The 22,968-nt window shown below is 33.2% G+C and overlaps 1 protein-coding gene across 1 annotated transcript; it reads right to left on the bottom strand.

The window, feature by feature from the left end:
* Positions 1–2,426: 2,426 nt before the first annotated feature.
* Positions 2,427–10,308, bottom strand: LOC124833341 (transcription factor MYB3R-1-like). The gene is made up of 13 exons (XM_088101212.1): positions 10,253–10,308; positions 10,109–10,179; positions 9,658–9,829; positions 9,010–9,064; positions 8,766–8,823; positions 8,288–8,382; positions 7,954–8,057; positions 6,275–6,403; positions 4,292–5,966; positions 3,879–4,207; positions 3,506–3,620; positions 3,190–3,414; positions 2,427–2,798 (listed from the first exon to the last, which is right to left on the bottom strand). Exons 3-13 carry the CDS (start codon positions 9,732–9,734, stop codon positions 2,679–2,681), a joined length of 2,982 nt encoding a protein of 993 aa, XP_087957338.1. The 5' UTR covers positions 9,735–9,829; positions 10,109–10,179; positions 10,253–10,308; the 3' UTR covers positions 2,427–2,678.
* Between the last annotated feature and the right edge of the window lie 12,660 nt (positions 10,309–22,968).

The raw sequence follows: 22,968 nt of genomic DNA, 5'->3' as shown, positions 1-22,968 counted from the left end.
GAACGTACCAATCACTTAATCTCATTTCAAAAGTTAAACATCCAACGTGGCAGAGAGTGAAGAGGGCAGCTAGTATTTCACGTGGCATCGCCGTTTGCCACATCTACTAAAACTTAACACCGTCCAATTTGAAGGACTAATAGTCAGAGTTTCAAAACTATAAGGACTAAAAACCATCAAAGTTTTGAGTAGGGACTAAAAACAAAATCGTGTGATACTTAAGGGACGAAAAACATATTTAAACCAAAATATAATTCTTGTTGAATATAATAAAAAAAAAGATAGCGCGTGTAAGAAGCATACGGAATTAAAAAAAGTAAAAAAATGGGAATAAGAATAGCGACTGATGCCCATGATAAGGCCAACGAAGGACATAATAAGTACCAAGGCCATGAAATCGTAGCAAGTTGCTAAAGGTGAAAAGATTAACTCCATTTATTATATGAATCTGAATAATTTTACAGAATTTCGATGTCCCTCCTATTAGAAACAAGATGCGCATAAACAATGGTTGGAATGAGACCTAAATTTTAGATTTTCTGAAGAAAATAGTACCTCCTTTAACATAGTTATTAATATTTTAATTTCTGTATTTCCAGTTTATTAATAAGTTGATAAGTTTATATACGAATATATAAGATTTGATCTATTTGAAGGCTAATGGCAACTTGTTTAAAAATATACTTCAAGTGGGGAATTATGGGATTGTTGACACGTGTGTAATTATGGATAATCACTAGAAGAAAGCTTATAGATAGGATGAAAATATAAACTTGAATACTCTTATATATGCTAGAGGCTAAGCTCCAACCCTAGCTAACAAATTATATCAGAGAACAATATTAAATACAAACATTTTAAATAAATATATTAATATTTTACTTGTTGTTTAATGTATATGCATTAACTTTAAAATTTAATAACCAATTTAGTTTGTAAAGAGATTATAAAAAATCTTATTAGTAAAAATAATATGATATATGAACATTCGTTCTTAGAGAAAAGAATTTAATAAAGTGAAAGTTTTGCAAAGAAAATGTCAATCTCTATATTTTGCACCGAGAAGCTTTACAAATATTATTGTACAGAGTCCTATAAGTTCATACAGAATGGCCATATAGAATGGGCCAATAATCATTAATCATTTTTACTTAGGAAAACTTATGTGTAGATGTCTTGTAAAAGATTATTAGAGATTGTGTATATTCAATTTAGTAAAAAAACTAGGTATAGGGTTAATTCTTTTCTATATAGAAAATATAGTTGGAGAATCTCAAATAACAAATGAGAGATATCAAAATAAAAAGAAGCCTTAAAATAAAAAGAAAGCTCACGTGACATTACATAAACAAAAGAGTCGCTAAAAGAATGAGAAAAACACCGTATCTATTTTGTGTAAATCCTAAGAAACACATTTTTATAATTTAGGAAATAACTTACGAAGACCACAACTAAAATTATGATCAACACATATAGACCAAAAACCTTAACGGGTAAAGGATAAAGAGGTTCATTAGAAACTAAAATAAAATAACAAATTTTCATATTTAAAACCGAAAATAACACTATTAATAAGATAACATGCAACAAGAATAAAATGTATATTCTTGTGCTTAGTCACCCCATTTTGTTGAGGATACAAGCATATGAAATAGTGTTTAAAACAATGAAAAATATATTAACGACTATTATCACTTCACAAAATTCAAGTAAAAAACAACTCAAAATACTAATTATCAATACAATCAAGTGTATTGGAATAATTATCAATAAAAGTAATAAAATACTAAAAATCTAGGTAATAAAATACTAAAAATCTAGGTAATAAAATACTAATAACCTAGGATAAATTTAACATGATTGAATCCCCATGAACTAAGACAAAAGAAGACTAAGAATTGATTATCAATTAATAAATATTTTCACTAAATCTTTAAAAAGACTAAGAATTAATTATAACCTGATTTATATAATTGTATACACCAAATTAAAAATGGATGTTAAAATTTTATATTAACTAATTTTATATTAACTAGAAAAGCATAAACTTTTTTTTGTTTGATATTTATATTTTTTTTTGTTAACATTTTATTTACCATATTTATGTTTAGTTATCACATACATACATATATATATATACACATATGTATGTACATGTACATACATACATGTACATACATATATATATATATACATATATATACATATATATATATATATATATATATACATATATATACATACATACATATATATATATATATATACATACATATATATATACATATATATATACATACATACATATATATATATATACATACATATATATATATATACATACATATATATATATACATATATATATATATATATATATATACTTCTATCATTATAAATATATTATCCATGTTAAGAGTTAGCCCTGCAAAAACAAATTTGAACTGACTTCACTAAATTCCTGACAACTTTGAAAGTTTTACTCGATCAAAATATTCGCTTACTAAGAAGCACCACACTACTGAATGAAAGGAAGATATTTATTTCAATCAGCTTTGATCACCGGGGTGCTTCATTGCTTACAGAAAAACTATTCATAGAAATGGAATACTATACATATAATATTTGTAACACACACATATATATATGCAAATACAGGTTTTATCCATATTTGACAATCATCTACAACCTTTCAACAGATACGAAGAAGGGCTTTTGGAACTTATAGCTGAGGATTTGTTGTCATCACCCTTGCTTGGTGTTCCACATTCGCTAAAGTCAAGTGTACGTCGCTCTATCTGCAAACAACAAATTCCATACAACATTAACAATCCATAGGAGAATGTTAGAGTCATTCTGTTTTACTTTAAAAACCAAAATGTCCTCATACGTATATTCACTTTGTTTCTGTTTCCAAATTGCACGGAAAAATGAGAATAGAAAAACAATAAGCGTTAAGATTTATCTAGACTCCAAATAGTAGTTTGGTAGAAAATGCATTAGAACACTCGGATTTGGCATTCTCTCGCATTGACAGAACACAGAGCATCAAACAAATTCACTTCCATCTTTTTTACAAATAGTACTGTCTTACTCATTCAAACAGGTTTTTGTAATGCCATAATGTCATATTGAAAGATCCAACTATAATTATAATGCATAAAAGGAATCGTTATATTTTAGCTTTACCAATGCATTTGAAGCCAATTGAGAATGGTTCCCAGGCTGATTGGGAGAACCATGGCAGTTATCCTTGTCGTTTCCAGATGCATCTTTCTGTAATGCCTTGGGAGTTTCATTTACCAAAACCTCTTGAGCATTGGCATATGTAGCAGCAGTATGTTCACTGATCTGTTTTAACAACCCTATTGCATCATAGCTTCTATCACCTGGGCTCATTAAATACCCAAAATCCTGTAAACATGTTTATTGGTTATAACATACGGTGAAAAACTAAAATCTAACCTACAGACCAAAAAAAAACAAATAAAAAAAAATGCAGTACCTCAACTGTAAGTTCGTTATCAAGTCTGGGGCTAGATAGAAAAGCGTTGAAAAACCAAGGAGATTTCCATGCGGAAGGTGATTCAAGGCCTTTCCTAAAAGGTGTTCCACCAAATCTACCATCAAACAACAAGACAGTCAGTTGCAATGAGATAATTAGGACCAAGGTGAAAAGAATCCAGTATGCAGAAAAACAAAACAAAAAAAAAAAGTTAAGGTGTGGCACATAGAAACAATTACTAGGAAAACAGCTTAAGCAATTAGCAGTTGTACCTACGGTTTCAATATAAAAAACAATCAACTATATACATAAAAAACATGGAAAAATAGAAAGACAGGAATAATTAAATGATAACAAGTACAGGGAATCTTACATGCTACATGTTTCAAAACCACCATCCTTTCTGGTTTGTTCCCCTGAATTGTCCGCTGGAGCTTGTACACGAGTAACAGCAACAGAAAGGTTTTCATGCTCCTTTGCACGAACACAAGGAGAATTAGAATTAATCCTTGAGCATGGATTTTTAGAAGATAATTTCAAATGGCCGTTCTGATTGGGAACTTCTTCCAAGGTTCTGTTCATGCTTTTGGGTGTTTTAGTACTTGTAACAAGACCTCTGTTTGATTTTAAACCAACTTGATCAGGAGACAGCGTCAAGTCATTCACATCATGTTCGACCAAAACTCCAGAAGGTTCTTGTTCCTGATAAATAGAATAAAGTGAAAATTTCATCAAAGAAAAGAGTAAGTATTTAAAAATTTCACATAATTAGTACTTAGTACTTACAATGGCAGCAGCTGAGGCATCAACCATTAGCTGCTGTTGATTCACATTAGGCTGAGAATTGTCTACAGTATCTTTATAGCAGTTCTTTTCATCGATAATTCCATACTTAGTTGGCTTATAAGCTTGTCCGCAATTTTCTTTATTATCATCATCAACACATGCACTACTGTTCTGTTTTTGCAATGAAGGGATATCCGTTTCCTGAGTCTCATTGTCATCGAACATGACATCCAAACTGCAAATGTTGTTGGTGAAGGTAGTCATGTCAGTCCCAAGTTTCTTTTCAACTCTTTTATCTGAGAGTGGTGACAACAAATCTCGGTGCCGTTTCTTTAATATGGATGGTGTACCTGTAAAAGTTTTAGCAGCACTTTTTAACAATGCATCAGGACTATCACCATGAGAGGGTGAGTCCCACAACTTAAAAGGAGTAAGACAATTCATAGAAGACATCATAAATTGGCGGATTCCCAAGGGACTAAACTCTTGCTGCATATCACTCCCAGATTGTACAAGATCACAGCTGAAGAAAGGAATATCCAAACTTGGAAAACGGGGAGGTTCATAACATAGAGATCCTGAGTCCTCCTTTTCTGTATGCACATTTGTGTTTTCCTCACGTGGTTCTTCCATTACTACAGTACCCATACCATCCACACAGGGAGAACTGGATATGTAATTGACATGAGTGAGGTTAGCAGGTGCTGTGGAGACCAACTGCTGACCGTCTTCCCCATATAAATGATTGTCATTGGCAGTTGGCCCCTCCCTATCATCACGTGCAGAAAGTACTGGAGGATTAGACAGGGAGGATGAAGTTCCTTGATAATTATTAGAACACCGAGGACAAGTTAGATGAGGAGTTGAGGATCCACCAGTTTCAGATATCTGGATATTACAAGATTGGCAACGAAATGAAGTACATCCAGAAAATTTAACTGTTTCTTCACCTTTAATATAATCTACAGGGGGAAAAGACCCATCATTTATTGAATCTGAAAACAGAACTCTGCAACATTCATCATCAGATATCAACACATGCTCTGGTTTAAGAGAACCCAAAGATGCAGGCACCATGGAAGTTGAAGCACCCAACGCCTTTACCATGTCACAGATTTCACTAGAAGCTACACAATCTCTATGCAACTGTGAGGAATCCTGCCCCACGACCATTGATGAAACATTGGGTAAGGAATGTAAATTGAAATGACGATCCCCAGTTATGGAATTTCCCAGTTCATGTGATTGTTGCTCAATGAACTGAGAAGTGCATGCCTCTTGGTGAGAAATTTCAGGAATGCATATACTAACATCATCAATTGATACATAATATGGCTCTGAACAAGATGCTTGACTTGGACTATGATCCTTTCGAAGATTACATTCTTCATTTGGCCTACAAGTCGCCTCTCCAGTTTGTAATTCAGTACTGCTCATTCCTCTAGCAGACGGAAAGCAAACAGCATTAGCTGAACCTTGGCTGGACTCCGAAATCTCTTCTCTTTTAATCCCTTTGGAACAGTTATCATCTCCACTACACTGCAACCTTGTTGATTGATTTGAATTTCCAACATGAGGTACAGGCTCAAACTGATTAAGCACACCAGATGTCAAATAAGAATCCAATTTCTTTTTGACAGAACTGTTCCAGTGATTTTTAATAGCATTGTCTGTCCTGTTTACACAGAATATTGAGAATGAAATAAAATGGCACATGAAAAAATCAGGCATTACTCATACTGTAATTTAGATATCAAACAGTTACTCCAGAAATCCTTTAGGAGAGAAAAATATATAAAAACAAACTAAAAAACATCAATTAAAATTTTATTGTCTTTCTCATACCAGAGCCTGCAATACTTTGTGAATCCAAATCTCTAATGTGCCTTGGAACATCAATAAAATAGAACAGTACCTCGATGTGGAAGTGGCTTGACAGCATGTTCACAGTTTATGGAAAAATAATTTAATATGCATATATACCTTCCAGGAATGTACTTTGACAACTCGGCCCATTTGTTCCCAAATATCTGATGATAATGTATTAGAGCCAACTCCTCTTCCTGAGTCCATGCTTCCTTTTTTATAGTAGGATCAAGATGATTAACCCACCTAGCAAGTTTTACAAATTATATTAATAAAAATGAGCATCAACAATTACAACGAAACCCCATCCCAAAAAAGAAAAGAGGTTTACTACACAGATCATTCAGTTACGTTAAAGACCAAATGAAAAATGAACATCATATTATCCCTACCCTATAGCTCAAGTTGACGAAAGCACTAACCTCTTTAAAGTATAGTATGATATAGGAACTTGGGTATTAATATGTCCACACCATCTTAACTAATTTAGTATCCACTTTTCTTAAATGGTTACATGTCCATTTAAACATTCTCATTACCATAATGTATAGCTAAACATACAACATTATATAAAAAGTGCCTTTGAGCTTACTAGGTAGGTACAATGAAATCATAAATAACATCCAATACCTTTCTCCATTTTAACCTGAGTATAGCCAGACATGTAACACAGTACAAATAACACTTAACTTTGAGCTTAGTAGGTACTAGGTGATCATAAATAACCTCCCATGCCTTTCTGCAACCATCTCGCTTAAATGACACCCTTAGTAATTTCCCCATATTTTGTATTATTGTTCCCAAATGTTTAACTTCGAAAAATATGATGTGAGTTCTTCTTCCATCCTCAACTACTTGAGGGAGTAATTTATTTCCAAAGTCAAGTCTGTCAACAAAGCCCAAGTCTAAAAATGCATGTTGACTCTTCGATAAAAACTATATCATCCGCAAAAAAATGGATTCAAGTCCAGATATTAATCTAACTAAAATATATCTTATTTATGGAAATAATTACATTCATTATATTATATATTTATTTTCACTACCAAAAAATAATTATATATGGATGCTTTTCAATGATTTAAGAGTGAAATAACAAAAACAATCTCTTATCAAGACGAAGAGAATACTATTAGATAAATCAACAACCTGTTACGGGTCAATATATTTTAAGTATGAAGTTAACTTTTCCAAAAGAAAAAATGGGTCATGAAATCCACAACCCATGGCATGGCAGGCCATCGTGGTGATTAAAGACATTGGCATATAATAGCAAATAATGGATAGTGAACAATGGAGTCCAGAAACACCATGTTTAGTGTTACAGTGTGGTAATGATGATTATTTAACAACATTGATGAAGCAACACTAGTGAAGTGATCAAAGATTCTGCAGACCATTTGCCCAGAATTGGTCGTGGTGCCCACACATGCCAAGCACACCAGCCAAGTGCAACTCAATGGGGAAGATAGCAACCTTGACATGACACAATGCGAAAGGGCAATAAGGGAAATCATGGTGCACTATTTAACTACTCTTCTAGTATCTATATTGGTATTGTACAGTGAAAATCTTTTTATTGTGAATTTGAGGCTACTGTTGAAAATTATCCATGATTGAGCTATGGATATTATGACAAGTAACAACAAATAAGGTTGAGTGAAATACTCCAGGATACAATAAACAACGTTGTGAGGACACAATAATCTATAGAGAACAAATTACTTGAGAAAAAAAGAAACTTAATGAATACAGGAAATAATTAGTAGAAATTCAATAGGATCCAATAACCATACCTTTCTCGACATTGCTTACCAATACGTCCAGGTAAATGTCGTGCAAGAGATGACCACTTTTTAGCCCCATTTTTATTAACCAATTCAATAATTATGTCATCTTCCTGATTGAAATTGGATTAAACAAGCATGTTATTAGTATATATCAAACTAGAAAACTGATAGTCCAAGGTCAGATCAAAGGAATGGAAGCATCTCCGATTGAACAGTAGACAATATGTTCGACTAGGCTCCAATACCATGTTATCCTTTTAGTGTTAAGCAGGAAAGGGAGAAAGAATAACTCTAATATGAAAAAATGAGCACAAAAAAATAAATGCAAAGAAGAGAATACCTCTTTAGACCATGGACCTTTAACAAGTTCAGGATTTAAAACCTTTTGCCACCTATGCAGGCATTGCACATCAGTCCTATCCTTGAAACATTCCGCTTCATACACATATTTGGTAATTAGAAAAGCAAACATAAAACATTATACAAAAACACGTGGATGTGTGATAAATTTGTTTAAGAAAGTACCCAAGCAAAAAGAACAAACCCTCATAAGAGACAAGCTAAATAAATGGTAAACAAGGACAGATTAAAATTACAATTTGGTTTAGGAGGACGGAGTTGACATTAGAAACCTACCAAGGAAAATAAAGCAAATCTCTCCCCCAACAATACATAGGTTTTCATCTCATTTAAATCATTTGAACAAGTGTCTATTTGGAGAAAGCTCACTTCTGGTACATGGATCAAGAAATAGATGCAAAACAACTTAAGCACACACTGGAAACTAGAATGTACAATGAATAATATCAATATATTACCAATTTTTTTCCAATTCTTTCCCTTAAATTTCTCAACTGCCTTCCGTAAGATGTCATCCTGGAGCACAAAAAATAACATGACTCTTTATGTGTTACATGTTTATTTATTAATTTGGTGTATAATTGATACTACTTTGATAACAAAATTATAAGTAAAAAGAGAAGAATGGAAAACATTAACAAGAATAAACTAAATTAAATATTTTCTAGGATAAACAACATCGCTAAACTTAAGAAAAACTACCTCCTCTAGTGTCCATTGCCCTTTTGTAGAACGCCTTGTAGGGCCAGTAGTCCTCCTACAAATAGATACTTTATGGTTAGCATCACCCAGTTAACTTCATCATCAATGTCTCAAAGAAGAAATATCCTAGTACGTTTACCAACTACAACCCTCCCTGTTTATACCTGAACATTATCAATTAAAATAAAAAAGACAATGTAAAGTGAAGGCACGAAGATAAACTATAATTCGAAAGTATTTCAATCCTCCTGGCTAATAATGTAGCATTTTTGTTTCAAAAAAACACAACATTTAAATCTTATCCATAAAACATCCCCTTTGGGAATAGTAAAGACAACATTTATATAAATGAGCCAACACTTGAAAGGTAGAAAATAACCCATCACTGACTAAAATTGCCTTTTATAATACAGACACGTCAATTGTTTTAACATCTCAATCTATAACATGTATTTCAGGGGGAAATATAGTTTTTTCCTGATTGTAAGATATACTAAAACAGCTTATTCAAAATTATAATTTTTTTCAAACCCTCTTCTCGAAACTCCCATCTGGACAAATCCTATTGATTTTTGTTTTGTCTAATCTCAAAAGAACAATTGTATCACAAATATAGCGTTAGATTATGGACAGATGAATCAAAATTACCCATGTAATGCTTTAACTCTCTGAGTGCCGTCAACTTGCCCATGAGATGGAGCAGACACGCTCCGGTCACTGTCCATATTCTCAATGGATTGCAACTCTTTTCAAACTTGGTCCTCCAAATCATTATAATCCGTTCCAAAGAGCCACAGGAACAAACCCCTCCTGCACAGAACTAAATAAAAAAAAAAGTCAGAACATCACCTTCAACAACAAAAATCAACCAAAAAAATTATATTAGAGGAGGCGAATAATGCAAGAAAACACAAAAACCTCTACAAATCCACACCTTTAAATAGTAGATTGTCAGGTTTCTACAAAAATCTTCTAAGTAACAAAATTAGTATTACTCTAATTCTCTTTTCAAGGATCTAAATACCATTTAAGCAAAAGACACAAAAAAATGAGTATTACATTGAGACTAAATGAATAGAACGGTGTAGGGAATAATCACCTTAGCAAGACAGAGAAGATCGAAATGGATCGCATTAGCAAATCAGAGAACAGGGTTTCGCGAGGAAGGATCTGCAAATTGAACTATTATAACCGATAGGAAATGAAAGGAAAATTTGAAAAGTTGAGAGAGAGAAATGGGAACGTTGGAGAGTGTCTTTGTTCTACTTTATCTCTTTCAAACACACATGAATGGGCGGACCCTAGAAGTTTCAAACCCTATGAGTTGTATCGAAAAATACTATGGTTCCACTAAGAAAAAATGTCACACTTGTCGTAATGCATCAGAAAAATACGTTAATTTTTAAAAAGCTCTAACGGGTACTTCTTCAAGATTTAACTTCAACGGAAGTTGGTAACTTCAATAATTTTAGTAACTTTCATATAAGTTTGAACAGATAAATTATTTAAAAGTTTGTTTGATTTTACATTAAGTTATATTTAATAAGTCTGAGTAACACACTCTATTATCTATTTAAATTTATTATTGAAAACTGTGAAATTAAAAGAGAAAATTATTAAATGACAGTGTGTCCATCAAAATTTATGATTTTTAACAATTCAATTAATAATAAAAATGCATTGGTAAGTGTGTATAAAAAATATTTTTCTTTACTTTTTTTATTTATGATTGAGTAGTTTTAAGTGGCTTAGTGGTTTTACATGATGCTAGGTGAATGAGCATTGTACGAGAAAGTAGCTTCAATTATTATTCAACTGTAAATATGTATATATTAATTAAAATAAGAAATTGGAAAAGAAAAAACTAAACTAAATTTTGAAACAAATTATAACGTTTGTTCTTATATATAGTATATAATGCGAAGAGTTTTCAAATTTTATATGAATGACTTTCTACTTTTCAAATACAAATGTTCTAGATTCACGTTACTTCGAAATCGAAAGGGGATGTGTCTCTAAAAGATACTCTAACACTCAAGATAATTGAGTACATCAGATAGTAGTTAATGTTGTAATAATAAACGTAAAATATTATCTTAATGATTGCACAATTTATAAGGTAATTATGAAGTTTGTGGGCCCTCACCTATATGGGACCCACTAACCCATTTACCATGAGTCAGATGTTTGATTCAAATGCTACTATGTTATAGAGTAATATACAATTAGCATTGATAGTTCAAAAGGTAGTAGAACGGGTCGGCTTGTGGTCAGGTAGTGATGCTTTGTATTAAGCTATCCTAGGACGAGATCAAGTTGGTAAGGTCGAAGGGTAATCCGGTTATCTACAGTACATCAACCCCTAGTATTTTCATACTTCCAAGCATATGAAGAATTTCACTAAACTAGTGGTGGTTGGCCTTCTTTTTCCTTACCAAGCGTGATATCGGCAGTAGGTACTCGATAATCATTATGTAGAGTTTTGTAAAGAAAATTTATATCTTTGGTTGTAACCTTACTAGTATAGTAGTCCCCTATCCTCGAGGAGCATAGTGACAAAGAGGTTTGAATGATGGGATGTAAGGTCTGATTAGATGTGAGGGGTGAATAGTGTTAAGACAAGATCGTCTATAAAACTAGACCGTCTAACGTCCTCATATATTTTGAAGTTTAACAAACAACAATAAACGAAATGAGCATGTGACAAAGTGTTACCTTTAAGGAAAATAACATCGTTGAAAGAAAATCATTTTCTAAAAAAGCCTTATGAAATTTGAATGTCTAAAAGAAAAGCTTTAGTAAACACACTCTTGCTATACTTTGTTAAACAATGTTAAACGAGCTTTCACTATCCTAAAAAATAATGAGCAAAATGATGTTTTTGGTAAACACGCTAAAAGGTATAAACATTGTAATAAACGCATTCTTGAACCAAACTGAGATCACTAAACAAAGTGTTGTTAGGAAACCTCTTATATAGGCCAAACGATACCTTGTACTAAACAACATTTTCATCCAACGAAGAAACCTTTATGAATTGTTTGGTATCTCTACAGCAATGCTTAAACGATCAAATATTGCTTGAACAATAGAAAATTTGAAAAGCTTATAATTGTTCTGAACACACATTAAAGAGCATTAAATGCACAATGTTTCAAAACAACAAAAGTTATCAAAAAAAAGACACATTTGTCTGCATGCATATCTACTCTACTCTTTGTAGTTGCCTAAGTATCCACCTGCTCTATCATATACAAGTTAGGATTGGACATTAGAGATAAAGAAGACATTCACGGAATTTCTCACCATTAAAAGTCACACTGAAGAGTTCGTACAACCTACTTTTGATAAAGTACTGAAAAAACATGTTTGCTCTAACAAGTTGACTTCAACCTACGGCTGCTACCTACGATAAGGCTATGAAAATTCGAAGGTACAAAATAAGTGATATCTAATGGATATTTTCTCTTAAAGCCTATTAATTGAAGATCCTTGAAGAGAATATCAAGAAAATAAGCACACGAAAACGAAAGAAATCATTTGAGAAAAAAAGCAAATACAAAAGAAAGAAAATACTCTCAAGCTTCATAGAATCATAAGCTTACACTTGTAAGAAGAGAGAAAACTCTAAAAATTCTGTTAGATTGAATTGTGTAACATCCCAATTTAGTAATATAAACTACTAAAATGAACCTTACATTAATAATGATATAACAGAACTACAAATCTTTTGAAGAATAAAAATCTTCACCTGAAGAATAAGAGTAGAACATACTCTGCAAGCTTCACTCCCAACCTCCCGCTGAGTCAACTGAAAGATTGTATCCCTAAGCTCATACCATTAAGGTGATCATCGCAATAGAGAAACCACAAACAAAGACAAACCACAAAAAATGCAAGGGTAAGCTAGTTTACAATTGAGAGACAATATATATATATATATATATATATATATATATATGTGTGTGTGTGTGTGTGTGTATGTGTGTGTGTGTGTGTGTGTGTGTGTGTGTGTGTGTGTATATATATATATATATATAAACTCATTTAAAACATGTTATATACAATCAACATATCACTACACAATCATCAAACCATTTATGTAGAACACTTATTATGAATTGATTGTCCGAACTTAGAATGATTGTCGAGCTATAGATGGTCGTGCACTCGTGGTGGTTTCTACTGCTTTGCAAAGCCATTGCCAATGGGTTTCACCCTACCACACTCGCGAGGTTAGTCTGCACCACACCTTGGAGCATATTGGAAGCCCCCAAGACTAAGACCTTCTGCTACTCCTCACGACATGGACCAATCCTCTCTACTTGAGAATGAAAGACCATTGGAGTTTCAGGATAACCCTCAAGACTGAGCTCCTGCATTCATTCTAAACATACTTGAATCTCAACAAGAGAATTAACTTTGGATCACAACATAGGGCACCACCATGTAACCTCTTCGTGAGGATCATGGAATTACGTCCATCAACCATACTTTGAAATCGCCAACTTTCACTTTATAACATAACTCGTGACAATAACTAATTATGTAATGTAAGACCAACTTAACCATACTTCATATTGCACTCAATAATTCATTTAAAACAACTTAAGACTAAAAGAAAAGAGTGAACTAAACCTGGACCATTCGCACAGCGCACACATTCGCAGAGCGAATTTAGAAGTTTCTCGCACACCAACCCAACTCGCTGTGCGAATCTTCAAACAAAAACCCACTCCTCATAAACATTCGCATAGCAATTAAACTCGTTATGCGATTAAACTCCTAATTGAATCAGACCCTAAACCCCTCGCATAGCGTCCCAATTCGCCTTGCGGATCATCAAACAGAGAGCAACCATCTCAAATCATTCGCACAACGCACCCTCTCGCTGTGCGAATTGCTCAAACAAAGAGCAACTTGCCAAGGCCACTCCTTGTGTGAATGGATTCGCACAACGAGTCTGCATAATTCTACATTCTGCAGAATTAAGCAACTCCACCCAAGTTTACCAATTCTAACTATTTTTTCCAACTTCTAGCACTCCTAAATTGTTTTATATACCTAATTATACTTGACTAAACGATTCTAAACCTTTCTAACATCAATCTAAACAAGTAACCTCAAGATCTCACCTAAAAACTTACAAAAACTCAACTTAGAGACCCAAATTGAATTCTACTATTTGTAGTACAATTCTAAGCAACTTAGGGACTCTAACAAGTCCCAAACAACTTACCAAAACCCTCTAAACCGACCTTATGCCCACAGAACCTCAAACTCAAGTTTTTCACTAGTTCACTTCCTCAAAATTGTGTTCTAACACAAGTAGAACTCTACCTCATTACCATCACACCCTCCTAACTTAATTCTCTAACATTACCAAGGATTAAATACATCCAAACCAACTCATACACAATCTCAACTTCACCAAATCAATTCACCAACCCTTTCTCACCATTTCACTACATTAAACCTCCATTTTAGACCAAAGTAACCTATAACTAATACTAACACTTTCTTCCAATAATTTAATCATCTAGTTTCACTTCATCAACATCACATACAACAATAATAACACCTCCACACAGATTCAACATAAATTCTAATTATTCATCATCACAAAGTTCATCAATTTCACCACCATACCTCAACAATTACTAACACAAATCAATATTCACATTCAAACAGTTTAGTACTCATACACCTTCAATTTATACAGCATACATACATTTTAGAAACAATTAACTAACTTCCCTTACCTCGACTCAACAGCTCCAAAACCTCTAAACGCTCCATAGATTTCTTGTGGCACAAGGAACTTCTAGAATACCTACAAATCACTGATTGATGGATGGAGACCAACATTACAACCACAAACGAACCAATAAACAAAGAAGAGAGAGTCTTGATACATGCAAAACAGAAACGTCGTGCATGATCAAGAACCCTAGAATACCAAAGAAAAGGGTTTTTGACTTACTTGCTCTAAACAACGAATTGATCGGTAGAGGTTGTAGACCTTGACGTCGCGATCGTCTAGGCACCTCCTGATTGTCAAATAGATGACTTGAGATCAAGAACTCTTAGAGATAAGGTAGAGAACTCTAGAAAAGTGATTTCTAGAGAGATGGTACATTTTAAAATAATGAAACTCGTTTATAACAAAACTATTTATAATAAAACCGTTTACTATTAAAATAATCGAGTCTCACTATTTTTAGACTACCACCACTTCTAAAATACCATTTTCTAGGGTTTCACAAATTGTATTGTAATCATTGTCAAAGCGGTGCTACGAAATGGTTAGCGTGAACAACAAACTAAGAGGGGGTGAATTTGTTTTTTATCGCAAATGCGTGCCGTTAATAATTTTCTTTAGATTTAAATACTCCTTAGAAAATAATTAAACAAAAAATATAAAGTAAGGAAGAGAGAAAATTGCACAGAGAATTTCAACACCATCTGCAACATCATCTGCTCACGTATAACCCATTATACAATCATCGTCAATAATATCATTCACAAACACAAATAAACATGTATAGGTTAAGCTACCGATAAAACAATCATAATAATAATAAGATATAAACACATTGAATATATCAACCATAAATCACCTAGAGCTGTCAAAACGAGCCACACGGCCCGACCCGGCCCGACCCACCACGGGTTGGTCACTTAGTGAGCCAACCCAACCCAGCTCATTTATTAGCGAGCCAAAAAAATTCGAACCCGACCCGACCATGGGTTGGCTCACATAATTATAGTTTTTTTAAATAAAAATTTTTTACAAACTTTCTATAATTCAAACCTAATAAAATTTCACTCTCAATATGGATGTTTAATTAGCTTTTAAAATAAGGAATTTAAATAATTTTTTCTAGCAAAAAAAATAATAAATATTTTTTTTATAAAATTAAAATTAAATTTTAATAAAATAAAATTAGGTAGGTGGGTTGGTGGGCCAACCCGGCCCACCACGGGTTCAACCCGCATGAGCCGGGTTTAAATGAGCCGGGTTGAAATCTGACCCGTATAAAAGAAATACAATTTTTTCAAACCCAACCTGGCTCGAATTCGTGGTGGGCCGGGTTGGCCCGCATGTTGTGACCCATTTTGATAGCTCTAAAATCACCCCATACCCAACCAAAATAACAACAAGATTCCTAATTCTCTAGTCATAACAACTTAATCATAATGAAGTACTCAATTTTCGATCCTTGATCTTTAATCCTTGATCTTTGACCCTTAAATCTTGATGTCATTAGTAACATCTCACACATATAAACCCTCGATTTATCCACTCATTAGCGTCTAAACTAACTACCTACTAAAACCATTATAGTAATACCGCTATCAACATAACATCATCTAAAGTATCTTAATTACCTTGATCACCATCATAAATACACCACCATCATGACTACCTCAGTCATGAACAACACCATGAGCATCACCGTACCATAACACCATAGTGGAAATAGTCAGTCTTACTCTTGTATTATACCTCATTGATTGTAGCTGCTTGTTGAAAGACATTTTAGTCGCATTAAAGCCAACAAAACCTAAATTCCCCACTAATGTAATATAAGGCAACCTAGGGTCTAATTCGTTGACTTCATACTTGTTAAGGATAAAATTATAGAATTAAGTCCTAATTTTATCAAAACAAGGTGGGAAAAGTATAAAACTAACTAATAATGCATGTATCTACTAAAACTAATCAATGAATGCAAGAGAATGATATATGTATGATGAAAATAGATGAATAGATGCATTGATAAGGAAGGAAAATGGATGAGTAAATGAAAAGAAAGGAAAATAATGCATGACTTGTATCCTAAAATGATAATGCAAATAATGGAACCTAAGCTAATGATCATTTATGAATCAGTATCAAAACAATATTCTTATCACACAATGCAATTAACAATGGAGAACAACATATAAAATGAAATGTAAAACGAGAAATGAAAATAGCTATAGTGAATAGTCAAGAGAGTAACATATGACAACTAAAAAACCTAAGCACCTAAAATGGAACAAATTAGAAAATAGAGTAAGATCAAATACAATCTTAGCAATAAGCTTAATTTTAAGCTTTAAAGCATACTATGTCTTAAGATGTGGTCTGATCTCTAGACGATCTTGTCTTAACATATTCTATAGATGTGTCGGTTTGATGAATAAAGCAACGAGTATATTAGAGTTTGGAAAACAATCAAATTTATTAAACGTTTTTGCTTAGATAATAATGTTAAGTTTATTTTGTGATAATTATTTGTAAGGATTAAACGTTTTGCTTTTTGTTTAGTTTATTTTATTTATAAATGATTTTTAGATTATAATAGGCGTGTTGTATTTTGATATTGTTAAGAATTAAATTTTTGTAAGTTAAAAAAGTATTATATTCCTAGTGATATCCTAAATTAGGATATTATATAACTCTTATTAAATAGCATATAGGTCTCGATTAGCATCATATGAACATCGGTAGGCAGTCTATAACCCTTATTAGACAAGACATATAATATGTTAAGGTTGATAAGGAAAAACATACTAGAATTTGAAATAAAACTCTGTTATTTATATTCAAAATAAAGATTTTAAAATATATTTATTTTATTTTTTTTAATTAAAATAAGAATTTTAAAAAGGAAAACCTAAACTAAAATTTGAAACAAATTATAACGTTTATTTATATTAAAAAAAATTAAAAATTATTTATATTAAAATAACATCTTAAAATGTATTTCCACTATAAAATCATTTAAAACTAATAGTTTTCCTAAATGTATTTTATTAACATTAATTAATGTTTAATTAATTATGTTTGCCCTTTCTACGAGTAAATAAGATAAAAGTTATTAATTTTAACTGTAGCTACCAATTTTCAAAACAAAATAATTTTTATTTGTAAGTGAAATTATTTTAAGGAGTAAATACAAAATTAAAAAGCATTGTGTAGTTAGAAAAAAAGATTTAATTCTTTTTTGAAACAGAATTTTTCTACGAGTGAATAAGATAAAAATTAGCAATTTTCATTGTAGCTACCAATTTTCAATACATAATTTTTATTTCTAAATGTTATTTTAAGGAATAAATACAAACTAAAAAGGATTGTGTAGTTAGAACAATGTTGTAATTCTTATTTAAAACAGAAATGAAGTTGTTACAATTGGACTATTTAATTTTAACATTTTAATATAAATAATCTAGTTAAATCTTGACAAATATTTAGACATTTACAGTGTATTAATTATAACAAGTAATATTATGATTTGATCCAAATTAGTAAAATTGAAGAGTTGCAGCACATGTATTTTTTCTTTTATAAAGTTTAAAAAGACATGTTTTAATTCGATTCAATCAAATTTAAGACATTAACGTTGTGTTCCTTTGCGTGGATACTCCTATTCACGCTGATCTGCGAAGATTGATTTGCGAATAAAGTCATGTTCGCTTGCCACGATTTGCACGGAGGGAAAAGTGAGGATTTGCGAGATTCGGATATAAGGAGCATCCCGCTAATCTGAGAAGATTTGCGATGATTTGGATGGAAAAGACTGCTTTGCCCCGTCCTATTTTAAAAATTCCAAGCAAACCATTCAGCCATGCTTAACGGTGGAGTTGAAGAAGTGATGTGTATTCGGTTACAAAGAACGGCGTAACTGGTTCGATGATGAAGAAGAGTTGCACAGTGGGGCGTATTCGGTTACACGTGAAGCGTAACCGGTTACACCTTGGAGTTATGGTTGGAAATCATGCGTACTCGGTTACAGAGTACGAAATCCGGTTCCAACGCTGCATTGGTGTCGTCTTTACTAAGGCTATGGTTGGGTCCAGCGTGAAAGGGAGGACGGAGAGGAGGGAGATGAGGGAGATTTCTGGAGGATGAAGGTTTGTGCGTTGGAGGAAAAGCAGCGGTGGTGAGTGCAGTAAAGTTCAACGACGAAGAGTTTGAGGATTCTGGTGAACAAGTAATTGATCCTTGTATCCTTCTCGAGGGTGTCGAGGAATTGGGTGACACGGGAAGCACGAGCAAGTCTGATCCAGAGCAGAGAGCGGAGGAGCTCATTGTTGTTGGTGCGCTTGTAGATGAAATCCCATGGGAGACATGTGAGGAGGTCGAAGATGAAGCGAGACTTGAGGTACCTGACGATGATCTTGTAGTGGTCGAGGACCAAGGAGAGTGAGTTGGAGTGAACTTCGTGATAGCTCACCAAGAACTGCACCACCATGTCCATCAGAAACACCAATTGCCCCGCTATGTCCAGGAGAAATATGTTGTTAGGTAAGCCTCTGAAGAAACCGAACTCTATGGGAGTGAAGAATGAAGAGTAAATCGCCCATATCAGAATGAAGTGCTTCCACAACAGATACCACCTGCATGCACCAGTGCATGCATCATTCATATTTCAGAATTTCACGCATTATAAAGCCCATGAACTATTATTCCCAAATTCAGTAGCACAGACCTTGACTTTATGATGCTCTCACCTTTTTTTATATCATAAACTTCTTTGCTTCTTTGGTAGCTTTTTTCAACTTTTTTTTATTTGGTAATATTGTTAGTTGAATTTTGATTAATTATTTTTTTATAAATATTAAATTTCACTTCAATAATAAATAAAATCATACAACTTAGTAATAAATTGTATTAAAAAATATTATATATAAAAAAATTATTTCATTTTACTAAATTACAATTTTTTTTTACATTTTTCAAACTAATTTTAATAATTAATTTTAATTTTTTATTCTTTATAAACACTTTTACAATTAAATATAACATTAACAATTATTATTTTATATTACTTTTATAACTAAGGGCATTTTAGTAATCTTTAATTTCTACCAATTAAACTAATTTTTAAAATTTATCACATCAATCAAATCCTACACTAATTCTTAGAAACTTTACTTCTAAATCCACTCTCAATTATCCACAAATCCACTAAAAAAACAACTAAAAAATTACTCTCCAATCCATTCAAATCATCTTTCACAAATCACCTCTCCCAAATACACCCAAAAGAATAAAGCCTATGACTCTTTTCACTTTAAGAGAAAGAACGGTTAAGAGAAATTGGAAGAGATGGATTTAGAAGATTAACTGGCATCAAGGAATTTGCAATGAATAATTAGCTGGATTTATGAGATGAAGTACTTTTTTTTATCTACGGAAATACACTGAGATTTGGGTAATTATAGTGAAAAATCTTTTTTATCCTTGATAACAAGCACAAACCACATAAATACAATTATTCCTCCCTCTGAGCTTTACAACAAATATAAGCATTTTATATAATGTGAAGAAGGGAACACTCGTTTCTATTGACAAGATATTTTATATAATGTTTCTTTTAACATTAAAATTATTTTATTTTTACATTATACATAGTTAAAAAGTAACTTTCCTTCATTATTTTTTTTATTTTTATATTACATAATTTCATGTCATTTAGCTAAATTTAACTGTTTGTTATTCTGTAACAATTTTTATATAAGCAACCATATTTCTTTTGATTTAACTATTTAAGATGATTTTAAAATGTATAATCAAATTTTTACATATATTAAAATTAATTTTAATTTTAATTTTAAATTTTTAATAACTTGATTGTTATTTCTTTTAAATTTATAATAACTCAGGGTATAAAAGTGTAACATCCCAAAATATAGTGATCACCATAATCAGAAGTAATTACATTAATCATTAAAACAGTGCAGTCTTTACAAAAAGATACGAGGTTCAAATCGTCGAACGACTTAAAGTACAAAAAGTAGTATAGCCAGCGGTATTCCAAATTCTAAGACTAAACAAAAATACTAACGGCTACCACATGTCGAGCACTCTAGGGCTCGACTTTAACCCCTACTTCAACCGGATTAACATCTTCCGAAATTTCTTCTACCAGCGCCTCTTCCAGCAGCTCACTTCCATCTGCTCCCATCCACATGGATGATCATCGCAAGGACAAGACGGACGTACATAGACAATCGACAACACAAAGAAGAGAACACAGGGTAAGCTTATAGTATTTAATTTATACAATTTAACACATACATTTAATACTTCAATTCACCCATACAACATGTAACTTTATCATATAATTTAACATAGAAATATGTATATAAGACAGACCGTCCGGACTGTATGAATCCATGTAACCGCAGGCGTTCGTGCACCCGAGTGGTGTAGTAGCCGGGATATACCTAAACAGCTGCCACTCGAGGTTAGTCCGTCGCCCATACTAAGCGATGAACGAAGAACCTCCTGCCATTCCCACACATGACCTACTCCCCTCTACATGAGGACGAGCACTCATGCAATATCAGGATGAACCGCCATCAGCGATTTTACCATGGTCATACTATACAACATATCACATCTAGATCATAGAGACGTTCCTCCTTGGAACACTCGTTCGAATTTCACAAACATTTATTCATCTCATATAATGTTCATCATTCCAAAATAAAGTAATACCGACTACCAGATAGATGAAAAACCTGTATTAACACGGTACTCGACACTGTCGGTCGACACAGATGAATGGTCTGCATTACAAGGATGCTCGACACTGTCGGTCGACACAGATGGATGATCTGTATTACCAAGGGTGCTCGACACTGTTGGTCGACACAAATGAAGGATATGTATTACAAGGATGCTCGACGCTATTGATCGACACAGATGGATGATCTGTATTACCCAGGGTGCTCAACAATGTCGGTCGACACAGATGAAGGATCTGTATTACAAGGATGCTCGACGCTATTGATCGACACAGATGGATGATCTGTATTACCCAGGGTGCTCAACAATGTCGGTCGACACAGATGAAGGATCTGTATTACAAGGATGCTCGACGCTATTGATCGACACAGATGGATGATCTGTATTACCCAGGGTGCTCAACAATGTTGGTCGACACAAATGAAGGATATGTATTACGAGGGTGCTCGACACTGTTGATCGACACAGATGGATGATCTATATTACAAAAAAAAATTTCAAGAGAAGAGTAAGAGCGCTTGGTGTAAAATCGAGCACTACCCAATACGATTACTATGTGTAAGATCGACACTGCTCATTATGAACTCTAAGTAAAAGACCTACATAACTCAGGCTCGACCAGAATCCTTCCCAAATGAAAGTATTCCAATTCAAAGAAGTTTACTAGAACACCAAACGGTCGAGAACCGTTTAATGTCGGACATACGTTATCATAGGGAAGTTGATATTCAAGTTTCACTTACATTCTCTCGTTCCTAAGCATGTATATTTCGTATTTCATACGTATCAATCATATCATACATTTCGACCAACATATATCATATTCATTCAGTACAGCAACGTTCGACCATGCATACTCAACCGACATACATCTCATACATTCAGTTCATATCATGTTTACATACAACATACAAGTATAAATTAAAGTACTAAGCTTCCCTTACCTGGATAGCAGTGTACTCCCGAAAAGCAAGGTTTAGTTCGACCTCTAACAGCGTTCTACCCTCAGGTTTCGCTCAACAACTTTCACTTAATCTAAAACACCAGAAATCAGAAACAACTCAGACCTATAACCCATGCATGCAACTGAATCTTAGTTTGCATGTACTACAGAACAAACGTTCAGATCAACGTCCAGAGTCGAGTGACTTACCGGTTACAGAACTAGGATCTGTTCGGTTCGGATTGAAGCTCACGGTGCCAGGAACGTTCCTACGGTTCTGAAACGTGATCGGAGAAGAAGGTGATGAGTTACAGTAGAGAGAAGGTGAAGGTTTCTAGAGAGAAGTTGGAGAAAACGAAAGGTTGGGTTCTGAGGAAGAAGATGAATGGTGCAGGTGAGTGGAAGAGTTTTTTCGAAAAATCACTTTTGTTTCTTCCAATTCCAGACGAACAAGCGTCTCGTTTTCGGACACCTGCACTCCCATTCTGAC

This window comes from Vigna umbellata, chromosome 1 (assembly GCF_029865625.1).
Source record: "Vigna umbellata cultivar VRB3 chromosome 1, Vumbellata_1.0, whole genome shotgun sequence".
Lineage (NCBI taxonomy): Eukaryota > Viridiplantae > Streptophyta > Magnoliopsida > Fabales > Fabaceae > Vigna > Vigna umbellata.
This window is presented reverse-complemented; position numbering and strand designations above follow the sequence as displayed.

Coding starts and splice junctions, on each gene's coding strand:
- LOC124833341 (XM_088101212.1), bottom strand. CDS start 9,734: ATGGACAGTGACCGGAGCGTGTCTGCTCCATCTCATGGGCAAGTTGAC. Junction 8,058..8,287: donor AAGGTCCATGGTCTAAAGAG/GTATTCTCTTCT, acceptor AATTTCAATCAG/GAAGATGACATAATTATTGA. Junction 4,208..4,291: donor ATGCCTCAGCTGCTGCCATT/GTAAGTACTAAG, acceptor TCTATTTATCAG/GAACAAGAACCTTCTGGAGT.